This window comes from Saimiri boliviensis, chromosome 3 (assembly GCF_048565385.1).
Source record: "Saimiri boliviensis isolate mSaiBol1 chromosome 3, mSaiBol1.pri, whole genome shotgun sequence".
Lineage (NCBI taxonomy): Eukaryota > Metazoa > Chordata > Mammalia > Primates > Cebidae > Saimiri > Saimiri boliviensis.
The window spans coordinates 75,598,451-75,613,817 of NC_133451.1; the positions used below are offsets into that span (position 1 = coordinate 75,598,451).

Sequence of the window (15,367 nt, forward strand, 5' to 3'; positions counted from 1 at the left end):
CACACAGATGCTGCTGCTTTCAACAGTATCAATGCTAGATACTGGATGTTGCTGGTAGAACCACTGCTCCTTCTGAAAAGTCATTGCCACCATGGCTGCCCCGTCCCAGCATTGATTCCACAAAATTCCTACTTCTTTTGATTCACCAGCTTCAGGCTCAACGTCCAATGCAGGAGAACTCTAATCGATAGAGCTGAGGTAACATGTCTATGCTTTGGGTATAAGGGAGCCTGGGAAAGTGATTTTTAAATTTCCGTATTGGGTGGTACTCTTGGTACACCATGACTCATAGGATGGGAATTCTTCAAACATGGCAGATAACTCTATTTTACTTAAAACCTGTGTAATGTCATAATACAAATGATTTGTACTTAATTTTTAAATTTTTTAATTGGCACACAATAATTGTACATATTTATTGGATACACTATAATGTTTCAATACCTGTATACATTGTGTAGTGATCAAATCAAGGTAATTAGCATATCCATCACCTCAAACATTTATCATTTCTTTGTGGTGGGAATATAGGAACCTTTTCTTCTAGCTATTTTGAGATATACCTCGTTGTTGACTATGGTCACCCTACTGTAAAATAGGATACCTGCACTTATTCTTCCTTTCTAATTGCAACTTTGTACCCATTGTCCATCCTCTCCCCATCCTCCTCTCCTTCCTACTTTCCCCAGTCTCTGGTAACTGCTGTTCCATTAACTATTTCTGTGAAATCAACTTTTTAGATTCTACATATAAATGAGAACATGTGATATTCATCTTTCTGTGACTGGTTTATTTCACTTAACATAATGTATTTCAGGTTCATCCATGTTGTCACAAATTTCAGGATTTTCTTCTTTTTATTTTTATTTTTATTTATTTATTTATTTTGAGACGGAGTTTTGCTCTTGTTACCTAGGCTGGAGTGCAATAGCGCAATCTCGGCTCACTGCAACCTCCGCCTCCTGAGTTCAGGCAATTCTCCTGCCTCAGCCTCCTGAGTAGCTGGGATTACAGGCACGTACCACCATGCCCAGCTAATTTTTTGTATTTTTAGTAGAGTCGGGGTTTCACCATGTTGACCAGGATGGTCTCGATCTCTTGACCTCATGATCCACCTGCCTCAGCCTCCCAAAGTGCTGGGATTACAGGCTTGAGCCACCGCGCCCGGCTTTTAAATTTTTTTTATTTTTTTATAAGATGGGGTTTCACCGTGATGGCCAGGCTGGTCTTGAACTGTTGACCTCAGGTGTTCCACCCACTTCGGCCTCCCAAAGTGCTAGGATTACAGGCGTGAGCCACCGTGCTTTTTATATTTGTTTATTTATTTATTTTTTAGATGGACTTTCACTCTTGTTGCCCAGGCTGGAATACAGTAGCACGATCTTGGCTACTGCAACCTGTGCCTCCGGGGTTCAAGTGATTCTCCTACCTCAGCCTCACGAATAGCTGGGACTACAGGCACGCACCACTGCACCGGGCTAATTTGGGGTTTCACCATGTTGGCCAGGCTGGTCTCAAACTTCTGACCTCAGATGATCCACTCCTCTTAGCCTCCAAAGTGCTGGGATTATAGTTGTGAGCCACCACGCCCAGCCCTACCACATTTTCTTTATCCACTCTTCTGACGATGGACACTTAGGTTGATTCTGTATCTCAACTATTGGGAATAACGTTGCAATAAACATGAGAGTGCAGATAATCTGTTCAACATATTAATTTCATTTCCTTTGGATATAAACTCAATAATGGGATAGCTGGATCATATGGTAGCTCTGTTTTTAATTTTTTGAGGAACTCCTATACTGTTTTCTGTAATGGCTATACTAATTAACATTATCTCCAACAATGTGAAAGGGTTTGCTTTTCTCCACATCCTTGCCCACACTTATCCTTTGTCTTTTTTTTTTGAATACGAAGTCTCGCTCTATTGCCCAGGCTGGATCCTTTGCCTTTCTGATCATTAATCTGCACTTTATATTCTTGCTTACTATAATAAATGTTGCTTACCATAAGTCTCTTTTAATCTTAGATCTGCCTACATTTCCCACTTCTTTTCATGTCAACTACTTGTTGAAGAAATGGGACATTCTTATGAATTTTCCACATTTTAAATTTGGATGGTTGCATCTTCATGGTAGTTTAACATGTACCTTTCTTTCTTTCCTGATTACTGATATTTGTTTGTTGGTTGGTTTTTTTGGTTTTACCATAGTGCATCTTCATGGAGATTTTTCTTATTTTTCCTAATTGCAATTTGTAGGGTATATTGAATTTGTAGATTGTCTTTTGTCACTTCTGGAAAATTTTAAGCCTCTTGAAATGTTGCTGCTTATTCTGTTTTTTGTCTTTGGTTTTTTTTTTTTTTTTTTTTTTTTTGAGATGGAATCTTGCTCTGTCACCCAGGCTGGAGTGCAGTAGCACAATCTTGGCTCACTGCAACCTCTGCTTCCCAGGTTCAAGCCATTCTCTTGACTCAGCCTCCTGACTAGCTGGGATTACAGGTGTGCACTATCATGCCTAATTTTTGTATTTTTTGTAGAGACAGGGTTTCACCATGATGGCCAGGCTGATCTCGAACTCCTGGCCTCAAATAATCTGCCTGCCTTGGCCTCCCAAAGTACTGGAATTACAGGCATGAGCCACCATGCCCAGCCAGTGTTTTTAATATTTTAAAAGCCCGTTATACATTACATGTCATTTAAAAAATGTACACAAGTTAACAAAAATATTCTTGATTTGGCTGCCACTAAATCAACTTGGTATGATGTGGATTATACCTTTGATTAATAGAAATGTTATTATTATATAATGAGAGCAATATATTTGACAAGTAAAGCCATTCAAAACATTGTCTACGGGGAGAAGATATTTAAAGGGTTTCCTGGTGATGAAATATTGAAACTATTCTATAATACAACTTAATCCCCACTACTCACATCCTCCTTTCATTCCTCTGCTTCCACTGTCTATGAAAAACATTTATGGCCCCCAGATGTTTCATGGTTCAAGGGCAATCTAAATAATGAGTCAATTTCATAGGCCATGTCTTTCATGGGAAGAGCAGTTGCTCCAGATTATCCAGGCTCAAATTCCTTTAGAGGAACAAGAATGGATCAATTGTAATACAGTCTTACTTTGCTACAATAGATCTCAACACTGAGAAACCAAGTGTATTAAAGATTACTGATCAGTATTAACATTTAAAGCCTCAAGTATGCCTGATAGGAGTTTTATAGTTTAATAGACTCCTGAATGTAATCAGCATTGGTGCATTCAATTAGCTGACTTCCCCAATTTAAAATTAGGGGATTAAAGCTGGGCATGTTGACTCATGCTGGTAATCCTGGTCCTTTGGGAGGCGTAAGCGGGAAGATCACTGGAGCCTGAAGGGTTCAAGACCAGCCTAGGCAACATAGTGAGACCCTGTCTCTAAGGCAAATAAATAAATAACCTTTAGCTTGGGCAATATAGCAAGACCTCATCTCTACTAAAAATAAAAAAAATTAGCTAGGCGTGGAGGTGTTTGCCTGTGGTCCCAGCTACTTGGGAGGCTGAGGTGGGAGGGTTGGTTGAGCCCAGGAGGTTGAGGCTGTAGTAAGCCATGATGGCACCACTGCACTCCAGCCTGGGTGACAGAGTGAGACCCTGTCATCAATAAAACACTTTCTTTTCTTTTCTTTTTCTTTTTTTTTTTTTTTTTGAGACAGAGTTTCGCTCTTGTTACCCAGGCTGGAGTGCAATGGCGCGATCTCGGCTCACCGCAACCTCCGCCTCCTGGGCTCAGGCAATTCTCCTGCCTCAGCCTCCTGAGTAGCTGGGATTACAGGCATGTGCCACCATGCCCAGCTAATTTTTTGTATTTTTAGTAGAGACGGGGTTTCACCATGTTGACCAGGATGGTCTCATCTCTTGACCTCGTGATCCACCCGCCTCGGCCTCCCAAAGTGCTGGGATTACAGGCTTGAGCCACCATGCCCGGCCAATAAAACCATCTTTTATGAGTGTTCACCAGCCAAGACAAATACCCAGGTGGTAGGTGGAGAACATATGAAGAAACTCCCTTTGTGAAATCTCATCAACTACAACAAATTCAATCAATTTTAGTCAGTTTGTTACCATAAAAGCCAACAACTACAAGAGCCTTCCCAGATAGTTCTAAGTTTCTAATTTTCCTGAAACTACACTGAAAGTATTTACAGACATGCAATTTTTGGGTCTGAAGAGAATTCACTTTTGGTCAGATTCCCAAAAGGAGATTACCATTGTAGTAGTATGAGAAAAACTTGCCTGCATGTAAAGTTTCTTGAAGTTTCTAGCTTGTGCTGGTCTTTGAGAAATCAAAGTCAGCTTTTTTGATTATTTGGATTTTAAGTGACAAGACTATGTTGAATATGCTTTTTTCTTTTCTTTTTTTTTTTTCTTTCCTGAGACAGGGTCTCACTCTGTGGCCCCGGCTGGAGAGTTCAGTGGCACTATCTCAGCTCACTGCAACCTCTGCCTCCCGGGTTTAAGTGATTCTCCTGCTTCAGCCTCCCAAGTAGCTGGGATTACGGTCACCTTTCACCATGCCTGACTAGTTTTTGTATTTTTAGTAGAGACGGGGTTTCACCATGTTGCCCAGGCTGGTCTCGAACTCTTGACCTCAGGTGATCCACCCGCCTCAGCCTCCCCAAAGTTCTGGGATTACAGGCATGAGCCACCGTGTCCGGCTGAATATACTTTTTCAAACTACACTTTAGCCTCACTACCCTCCAAGTTTATGATACAGCTCCCCAAATGGGTACATCTCTTTGAGTACTAACAGATGGGTAACACCAGAGATTAAACTGACACTCAGGAATAGCACAATTCTGGCGGAGAGGATTGGCTCATGCCTGTAATCCCAGGACTTTGGGAGGCTGAGGCTGGTGGATCACCCAAGGTCAGGAGTTAGAGACCAGTCTGACCGATGTGGCGAAACCCCATCTCTACTAAAAATACAAAAATTAGCCAGGCATGGTGGCAGACTCCTGTAATCCCAGCTACTCAGGAGGCTGAGACAGAATTGCCTGAACCCAGGAGGCGAAGGTTTTGAGCTGAGATTGCACAACTGCACTCCAGCCTGGGCAACGAGAGCAAAACTCCATCTCGGGGGGAAAAAAAAGAGTAGCACAATTCCAAGCTCAATTTTGTTGAGGGGCGGGGGAAAAAAAAGGAGCAGCCGGAGTTAAGCTCTTTAGAATGTTCAGCATTACTCCGTAATACCCAGAACATCACTATATCCTTTCCTACTGTTTTATAAAAAGTAGTAAAGTCAAAGGTTGTATTTTTATTTTTTTCCTATTAACTAAATCTTGCTGAAATTCCACATCAAACCTATTTCAAGGCAAATGTAAGACCCCAACCAATCCTAAAAGAACAGCCTATATTTTCATAAGCATTATTTTCTAGTGACTATTTAAAAAGATACAGAATTTGCATTGTTTTTGCTTAAAAGTTGAAAACCAAGATTAGATGCCAACTCCAATTAGGCTGAAAGTTTAAGGAAAGTGGGGTTTCTTCTAGAATGACACTAACTACTCAACACAGAATCAATTCAAACGGTACACACAGACGTCTATAACGCAGGATCTCACTCTGTCTCTGCAATGCAGCCATCATAGCTCAACTGCAGCTGAACACACCTGGCCTTAGTCAACCTTTTTTTTTTTTTGAGTTCTCACTTTTTTGCCCAGGCTGGAGTGCAGAGCTCACTGCAACCTCCATCTCCCGGACTCCAGTGATCCTCCCACCTCAACATACCACCATGCCCAGCTAAGTTTTGTATTTTTAGTAGAGTTGGGGTTTTGCCATATTGTCCAGGTTGGTCTTCAACTCCTGGACTCAAGCCATCCACCTGCCTCGGCCTCCCGAAGTGCTAGGATTACACGCATGAGCCACTGCGCTCGCCAGCCTAGTCAACTTTTTAATTGGTTAAGTTTAATGGCCTGTGATTTTTTGTCTCGCTGTTTCCCAGGGTGGAGTGCAGTGGCATGAACATGACTCACTGCACCCTTCACCTCCCTGGCACGAGCAATTATCCCGCCTCAGCCCAAGTAGCTGGGACTACAGGCATGCACCACAAAGTTGAGCTAGTTTTTGTATTTTTTGTAGACAGGGTTTTGCCATGTTGTCCAGGCTGTGCTCAAGTGATCCACTTGCCTTGGCCTCCCAAAGTGCTGGGATTACAGGCATGAACTACACCACACAGCATAGCATCTGACTGACATTAAATCAAATCTTGGTAATGGAAGGTGGCTGAATTGTTCAGATATGCCCTTTTATTAAATTTTGTGAAGATTAAGGATCTCTGCCATTATGAAAATAGATACACTGAATAATAATGGAATAAGCTCTGCTTATCCATGCTAGCATCCCAACAGACCATCTCATTTTTAAATAGTCCTCATCTTATAAAAGTGGCTCAGATTACAGATTAACATGTCAACCAATGGAAACACTAAGGCCTTTTGTTAGGAAAACACAGAATTTGGGTCTAAACAATGCAAAAAGCAAGTATGTTGTATAGAATCATATTCAAACTCAATTATTTGTTATAGTACTTTAGAATTCATTTCTATCCACCCTTCCCAAGGATAACATCACACAGAATTTGGTCTAAACAATTCAAAAGGCAAATTCGATGTATAAAAACATACAAACCGAGTGTTTGTTATAGATACAGAATTCAATATTCTATCCCCTCTCCCCAATACACTTGTCCAATTACTTAATTCTACATTAATTCTTAGGAATTAGATCTTGACACTAGCTTCACAGTTCCATCCAATCAGAAGTGTCTAGGACACCTACAGCCTTTTTAGTGTCTATTTCAAATTTTCATCAGTTGAACTGATTGTCCTTAAAAACTGAATTAAACCTAGAATTCAAAGTCCCTGCAAGAAAAACCAACTGCATTCTCACCCCGCCTCCAATTCTTTGTAAAAACATCTCAATCACTTCTAGATGTTTTCTCACTCATACATATCAAGACTTGATTAAAAGTTTGGATTTTGTTTAAAAAGTCTTTATTTTTTTATTAGGGAAAAGGACAATCTCAATGTCAACCTGTCACCTAACCATAAATTTGAACTTACAGGATTCACTACCTGTAGACACTGCACCTACTAACACCACAACTTAAAAATGAACTTCCTTCCATTCCCTAAAGTTGCATGTTGAAGAACAGAATCCCTTCCAACAGCTAACACTGGTACTTGGCCTAGGTGTCAAGACAAACAGCAAAACAGCAGCAATAAAAAGGCCAAGAACGTTGTAACTTGATAGGCCAACAATTACTATCATTGTATCAAGGTTGTAGGCACCAAATTAAAAAGGGGGGGGGGCTCACCAGCATAAGAAACTTAAGCCAGTTGAGATCACCCATTGTGTGAGATCAGCTACTCTGCCTGTGAACATGTATGCCAATCCCAGTAGCTAACTTTGAGGCAAAATTCCCCAAATCTAAAACTACACTGAATGCAAAATTCAAAGCATTTATCCAGGTCCTCTGAAACCTGGATATGAGTTTCTTCTCAATGCACCAGGAAGGTCCACTGTAGACTCGGTGACATTTGGACTGACACACCTAAGATACTTTTTCCACTATTTCCATTTCTGAATATGGAAATGTACTCATGCACGGTTAAAAATTAGACTTACTACCATGACTTCTATACTCACAAAACATTAACAGTTAACTATAATACAACTTCCTCAGAATGCCCAAACAGAAAATGTTTTGTTGTCTTGTGGTAGCTGTGAGAAAACAGAATATAATTAAATCTTATTTTGCCACTATTTCAAATCTGAATCTAACTTTTGCCCAGTCACATCTTTCTGCCAAAATCCTTGAGTTGTAACTACTCACTACTTTCGATGGTCTTAAATCATAGCTCCTACTAGTTTTACAGTGCTCCTTCCTGTGTGCATGTGAATTTTTATCAAGAAAAAAAGTCATGGTGTTACGATTACAAAGCTTTTTCTAGGTGACCACTGATTAAATCCAAAGTAATTAGCAACTCAAAAATGGCTTTCCAGAACAAAGCAAAAGGAGCCACTAACAGTTTTATTACAATCCAGAAGAAACATGGTCTACTAGAAAGCTTCTCCTAATCACAACACTATGTCTTCCTCTCAGGACAGTCTTCAGATAACCAGAGGGGAAAGAACATTATTCAAAGGTGTGGTAAAAACCTCATTCACAAGGGAGAAGATGAAGGCTTAAGATCATAGAATATATCTACAAATTGGGGAAGAGAATGATGTTGGCTATTTATAAAGGACCACAGTTTCTCCCTATGGACCAATACTCCCTACAAAATCAACTGTACCTTAATTATTGCTTATTTTAAATTAATTTTTACAGAGCTATGTAGTACCTGACACAGAAAAGCAATCACATAAGGAAGCATTTATTTGAAGTTTAACATGAAATCATACAAATAAAATGTGTATAAACAAACCCACATTGAGTCATAACACAAATAGCAAAGGACAAAGTAAAAACAAAGAAAACTAATTGGCAGCTATATACAGTTGGACACAATTGTGTCTTGTACACTAGAAAGTCTTTTACAAAATAATCATCTTAGATCAACAGAAGACCAATCTTCAATGTCGTCCTGCAAGATGGGTTACTTTAACAACTCCTCCTAAAAACAAAAACAAAATAACAATTAGATTTGTGCAACTCTGACAAGCTTTTAAAGGTCCATTTTCATGAATTGTTTTAAGTCCTCACTTTATTCTTTTCTTCAATAATTAAAGATCATATGCATATTTATTAGCAAAATACAGTCTGGGTAGTTTTAAACTCACCCTAGAGTTCCCAAATGATATTAAATTCAAATCTATTCAAGAAAGAATCTGGGAATACAATCTTCCCATATTCAAAAGTTCAACTATGCTAGATTAAGGTCTACTAGAAGCATCTCTAGTAACCCAAGCAAAATGCTATTATAAACACCAATTTCTAATAAGTTTATTACAAGAACATAAATTGATCTGTGCATATGATCTTTAATTTACATCCCAGATTTAAAAGTTCTTGTTTTGGTTTGTAGATTTCACTATTAGCTATAAAAAGAAAAAGCAAGCATTAAATCTTAAAAGAATGAACACTTAAAATGAGGCTCCACAATTGAAATACAACACTAAACAGAAGACCAAAATGATTAAGCTGTAAAAAGGCATTTATGTACTTTAACTCCTGTAAAAAACCATTTAAGTTAAGTTTAGACACTTAATCTCCAAAAAGATTAAAAAAGAAGCCAAAGTCTGAAGTTTTCCACTTTAATCTTTACGCTGGTACATGAAGTTGGAAGAGACCATACCACAGGACAGCGTTTTCTGGTGTATGCCTTGCGCTCTGCCCGCAACGTGCGACCCCCAGAGATAGACGTGGTCAGGGTGACACACGGCCTGCAATGAAGTTCCCGCTGGCGGGTACAAACAAGGTATAATGTCAGAGTTAGAAGACAACATTCTTGTTTTCCTTAAGTTGTACCCATTTCAGTACTTTACCTGTTAATAGTTCTAAAATGTTTAATTATTCCTCTAGACCACCTGGTACACAAAAGCAAACAGAAAAACTCTTAAGTTTTTCTGCAATACTAAAGAAAGTGAGATAAGACTTTAAAGTTAAAGATCTATAGACACTTTAGGCAAAACAGGCTCATAAAGCAATTAAAAAAATCAACAATTTAGTAAAAACAGGCTACGTTATATTTTGTTTTTACGTTTCATTTGTCTATTGATCTTTAAATTAAATTAGACATTTCTACTGTTTTCCCGTACTCTTACACACACCTGTTTTCTCCAATATTCTCCTTTAGTATGGCTGGTAATTGTTTTGGTGATTGCCACCTCCTCGAGATGCCTTGCCATAAGTGCTCTGTTGGCCTATTTTGGGAAGACAAATTTCATTAAGGTAGTTTTCTACAAAATTGTTTCTTTACAAACGCATTAAGAAACTATTAAAATCTTTGCATGCTAAATAAAAATATTAAAGTATATTTTAGTACCCATTATAACCTAGTCATAAGTAATACATCCTAGTATATTTATAACCACCAGTTAGTACAATCACTCTATGATTGTAACATGATTCAAATAATTAACTCCAAACACTTTAATTAATGGAAAGCCCATACACACAATTTCAGAATGAGATTGTATGTTAACACTGAATTTTAATGCCATTGGTTTATAAAATTAAGTTAAATATTCTTACCACTGTAGTCTGCATATCCCTGTCCATATCCATAGTTCCCATAGTTATACCCAGTATAATCATATCCGCCATAGCCACTATAGTTTTGATCACCACCATAGGCACTATTGTAATTTCCATATCCTTGATCATAATAGTTATTAAATCCTTGGTTCCAGTTTTGGCCCTGACCTGAAACAATGCACAATGATTGTTAGGAAACAACTTCTGACCCCCAATTCTAACATAAAATGATGTGTTCTTGTCCCTCACTCTGCAAATCTTAAAAGGGCAGAATGGACACACATATTGCTATCTCCTTGAAAAAGTATTTTTCCAGCTGTTATAAAAAAGGGGGCAGAAAGTCCAATTGTGCCAGTATCAAGCTTCCTAAATTAAATGGCAAATCATTAAATTTTCCATTAAGGCTAAAGACAGGTACACTGTTCTGTTTAAAACAAGGACTCCTGCCCAAGAAAACCTATCATGCCATGGTGTATCATGTAATGGGGTACACTTTTCCTATCACTGACGACACTAATTGTCAAAGTGGCCATACTTTTAAGTTTTTTGAAACCAGTGAGCTCACAGGAAAAAACCACCACACACAACCCCCACTAAGCTGAACACTTTCCCCCCACTGGAATGGTTTTAAGTTTGGTTTTAAGTTTAAAGTGTTACTTTCTTGCAGGATTACTCATATTTAGCAGTATACAGCTTAAATAAACCATGGAGTCGTATTTCAAGAATTAAGTCTCACCTCGGCCACGACCCCTCGTACCACCTCGTCCACCAGCTGCAGCACCTCTTCCACCTTTTTGTTGTTGCTGTTGCTGCCTATATACCTCTTTGGGTTGTGCAACTTTGATTTCACACTATAAACAAATTGAAAAACATAAAAATATAATTTTTACTGAAGTTCTGAAAAGTTAAATCATTATTCTCAAACACACTGAGATGAGAAATTCTCTCACACACACAACCACCCCTTAAAATTTTCATTTAAAGTACTTAAATGGCTTTACCTTCCCAGAACCAATTTGATGATATCTGCTTTCTAACAATTTTTTTACTGGCTCTTCATCAGTGTATGTGATAAAACAAAATCCTCTTCTTTCATTTGTTTTTGTATCCATGGGAAGTTCAATGTTTTCAATCTGAAATCGAGATGCACACTCAAGGTCATTCCATAATTGTAAAATGCTACCAGAGTGTCCAAATGCCACAGATCCTTTTCAAGCTTCAACTTTTCTTAGAAGATGACCTCTATACAAATAGCACTGCTTTATGATCAACATCAGCCTACAGTGGGTTGTTGTAAATTTGAAGCACTGAGAGAAAAGTAAAACATCCTTTAGTATTATTTTGTACCCCAAAGATGCCAGTAGTTAACCAGTCCAAACACTGACCACATTTAAGTACCCACGTTTTGGCTTAATTAATTAGGTAGTTGGACTTCCATGAGAGCAGCAATAAGGTAAAGTCTGGAAGCAACTTGAGCAGTCATTTAATCCTACCCTCACATGAAACATCAATCTGCCCTACATGAAACAGACCAGGAATGAACATTTTATAAACACATGTGTAAACATAACCACACACCTCTCCAAAGGCTCCAAAATATTCTTTAATTTGTTCTTCAGAAGTATCCGGGCTCAATCCACCCACAAAGACCTTTTTGGGAGGTTCTTTCCCTTTTAAAGCTTTGGCCCTTTTGGGATCTATCAATTTGCCATCCAGTTTGTGTTCTTTCAGCTCCAAAACCTACAAGACACACTTATTTAATCTGACGGCAGCATATAACCCCCAGAAAAATTTGCAAAATACCACAAAGCAGCACAATGCAAAACAGTTCCTACCTTATCAACACTAGCAGCATCTTTGAAAAGCACAAATCCAAATCCTCTTGATCTCCCAGTGACTGGATCTGTTTTAATTGTGCAGTCTACAACTTCCCCAAATCGAGACAAATATTCAGTCAGATCTTTTTTGCTTGTATCCCAGCTCAAGCCTCCAATAAACATTTTACTAGAAATAAAAGTTTTTTAAAAAAAATTTAGCAGTAACTCAAGTGACTCCTTCAGTTCTGGAATTAATTAAATCGTTTAAACAGGAACATTTATCCCGTGTTAGGAACTTAATCTGTTTACATTTAACCTATGTCACACAAGTAAACAGACCACAAACATCCCAATATCCCAACTGAGTTACTCAAACCAGCGGACAGATCGCTCTCTGCACCGTCAAAAGCAAAGCTCAAGGAAAACCAATAAAATATGGTAATGGTTCTGCCCAGATTCCTTTAAGTAGAAAGCCCAACTTCCAGGACGAATTCCTCACATCTTAGGTCCACCCTCGTCCTCAGCTGTCAAGCCAACGTTCCACAGAGAGAACTCATTAATCGTAACACGTTCTGGGAATCTGGGTACCAGCTGCCTGCTTGTGCCCGAACTCAGAGTCCTCTAAACTCTACCCAGGAAAACCGCGCCAAGTGTTAACAGAGACACAATGAAGAGGCGGCGGCCGCTGCAGCGTGCGGCGCAGAGAGGCCGGCCCCTCCCCCCTGGGTCCCACGCGGCGCCTGCGCACTCGGGACACAGACGCCGCCGCCCTCCTCCTCCAACCCCTCCGCCCTTCCCCCACTCTTCCCGGGCCTCTCCAGTCACCCCCTGGATCTCTTACTTTCCTCTTCCCTTCAAGCTAGTGGGGCCCAGCGGGCACGCGGAGAATCGACTCCGAGAAAGAATGGGGGCGGCGCGAGGCTCCCGAGGGACGAAGGGCGGGTGCGGCGCGCTGGGGTAGGGATAGTGGGGGAAGAAGCGTGCGGTACCCGTCATCCTGCTGATTCTTGCTCGCATTTATCTTGGATCCCTCTGCGAATTCCTCTATGTTGCTGTACTCGTTCATGTCCTCCATAGTGGCGGAGCTGTCGGCAGGGGGGTGCTGGCGCGCAGACCGGGTCGCGGCAGCAGCGGCGGCGGAGCGTTGTATGGAGCTGGATTTAAAATGGCGGCGGAAGAGATCCGGGCGCCGCCTGCGCCCTCCCTTTATAGCCGCCCCGCCCGCCAATCGGGAGGGCTGCTGGGCGGTGACGTGGCGCTGGGCCCGGCGCGCCCCCTGCCGGGCGGAGCTGGCAGCGAGTGAAGGGAGGAGCGGGGCGAGCTGCCGCGGCGCCCGCGGCCGCCAATGGGAGAGGTTGCGGGAGGCTAAAGTAGCGGGAGCAGAGGGGAACAATGGCGGCGGCACATGGGAAAGCCGGGGCGGGACCTCCATCGCGGCCCTCCCGGCGAGGAGCGAGGCCACGCGCGAGGGGACGCGGGCTTGGGATGAGAGAAGAATCAGAAGAGAAAAACGAAGGGGCGTAAAGTCCTGCGGTCAGCAGTCCCGAGCAGCGCCGACGCAGGGCCACAGTCCCTCTTGCCTTGGGAGCCTTTGTCTCTGGCGTCCGGTCCAGCCTACTCCTACCAAAGAGCCGTCAACCCCGCCTTTTTCTGCCCTCGGTTCGCTAGTGCGGAGCCGCTGCAGCGGCCGCTGCCACCGACTAGCACCGCGGCCGGGCTGCTCCGGAAAAAGGTGGATTGCGCCCGGCGCTGGGGTCTGAGGCGGCGAGCGCGCTCGCCCGCCGCGCGCACGCGTGTTTTGTCCCCGAGCTGGCTGGAACCAGCCGAACAGGAAGCGGGCGCGCGACGGCCCCTCCGGGCAGCGCTGCGCGGGCGCCTCTTCCGCTGTGGCCCCGGGCGCGCGGGCCGAGGGGGCGCGGCGGGCCTCCCCAGCAGATCGGCCAAAGCCCGGGCCCAGCGCGACCTCTGTGGAGGGCTGACGCCGGGAGGAGGGGCGGGAGTTGGCCAGGTGACTGTATCTATGCAAAGTAGGAGGCGGTGGGCGGGGAGGGGGCTGGGTGCAGTAGAAGGCAATGGGCACTCACATCCCCGGCGCGCCACTCGCGTGGCTCCCGTCTGCACGTGCCCCGAGCCTCTCCAGCTCGCTCAACCAGTCTGCGGAAGGCGCGCGCTCGCGTACCCAGCTCCCGCGTTCGCTTCTTTGTTCCCGCCCACGCGAGGCCCATTTTGACGGATCGCGTTTGAGGACCCACGGCGGCCAATCGGCGCTGGCGCCTTCACCCTCCCAGCCCCGCCGAACCCAGCGAGGGCCGCCCCTTTTCCTGCCCACGTGGTCTCGGGCTCCTTCCCAGTACTGCTCACGAGTTCAGGGCTCCTGGGCGGCTGCCTTTTCCAGTTCCAGTTCCAGGTGTGCAGAGGTGTCCTCTCCCCACGCGTGGCAGGCTGCACTTGGTCGCTGGCTCCGAGAGCGCGCTGGGCCATCAGAAGCCCAGGACTGTACCGGGGGTCGCAGCCGCAGCGGGCGCCGCCGCCCTCCGCCCTCCCCAACACTAGGCCGAGTCCGGTAGTAGCATCCGGAAGGGAAATGGTCGTGCTTTCGGTGCCCGCCGAAGTCACCGTGATCCTGTTAGATATCGAAGGTACCACAACCCCGATTGCTTTCGTGAAGGTGAGGGGCGGAAGTGAGAAGGGATGTTACTTTTACTTAAAAACAGTCATTTTTTTTTCCCTAAATATTGCAGGCCTTGCATTAGAGACGAGGGTTAGGAGAGGCGGTGTGGCTTTGCCTCTTCCGTGGAATCAGGAGAAAGGACAGAAAGCCTGCGGCGGCTTGCGAGAATGCTTTTCCTCGCGACACTAGCTTCTCCCTCCCCCGCCCTTGCTCTTGGTTGGATCCAGTTGGGTGGGAAGGGATGGAAGATGACGCTAAAAATCGCCGAGGAGCAGGTCAGCCCGGGCGGGGTGTGACGATGCAGGCCTCCTGGCCCGGCAGGTGAGCACCTGGTCGCTTCTGCAGGTGTACGCAGCCTTTCTGGTCCTTCAGGCCTGCCGTGGCGTCCGCAGCGATTTAATGGTCCTTGAAGCTTCCGGTCTTAAAATGGAAAGACAAGGTGTTAAGATGACTCTTCAGGCGGCCCTGGTGTCGGGCGATCGAGGTTCCTCTTCGCCCCTTCCCACTCTTGCTGTTAGTGGCCGAACTGCACACTGTATTATTTTACTCTTAATCAGGCTCCGTGGTCCACAGCATTGATTTTTTGAGCTATAGGACACGTCTAGATTCCGTTCACTTTCCTCA

At 43.3% G+C, this 15,367-nt stretch overlaps 2 protein-coding genes across 6 annotated transcripts in view; one reads left to right on the top strand and one right to left on the bottom strand.

Moving 5' to 3' along the window:
• Positions 1-7,029: 7,029 nt before the first annotated feature.
• HNRNPDL (heterogeneous nuclear ribonucleoprotein D like) lies at positions 7,030-14,094 on the bottom strand. Of its 4 annotated transcripts, none has more exons than XM_039468057.2 (8): positions 13,062-14,091; positions 12,091-12,259; positions 11,834-11,995; positions 11,257-11,388; positions 10,992-11,106; positions 10,253-10,423; positions 9,829-9,921; positions 7,030-8,672 (listed from the first exon to the last, which is right to left on the bottom strand). In XM_039468057.2, exons 1-7 carry the CDS (start codon positions 13,502-13,504, stop codon positions 9,851-9,853), a joined length of 1,263 nt encoding a protein of 420 aa, XP_039323991.1. In that variant the 5' UTR covers positions 13,505-14,091; the 3' UTR covers positions 7,030-8,672; positions 9,829-9,850. The 4 variants fall into 4 exon arrangements, with proteins under 4 accessions (XP_039323991.1, XP_039323992.1, XP_039323990.1 ...); XM_039468058.2 differs by having other exon boundaries at positions 7,030-9,458; positions 13,062-14,090; XM_039468056.2 differs by having other exon boundaries at positions 7,030-9,921; positions 13,062-14,090.
• Positions 14,095-14,403: 309 nt separating this feature from the next.
• ENOPH1 (enolase-phosphatase 1) overlaps positions 14,404-15,367 on the top strand; it is a 40,020-nt gene continuing 39,056 nt past the window's right edge. The window contains exon 1 of one of the 2 annotated variants that reach the window (XM_003923954.4): positions 14,404-14,740. In XM_003923954.4, the coding sequence (XP_003924003.1) occupies positions 14,657-14,740 (84 nt within the window). In that variant the 5' untranslated portion in view covers positions 14,404-14,656. The remainder of the gene's footprint in view (positions 14,741-15,367) is intronic. The other variant, XM_010334731.3, reaches the window with a different exon arrangement.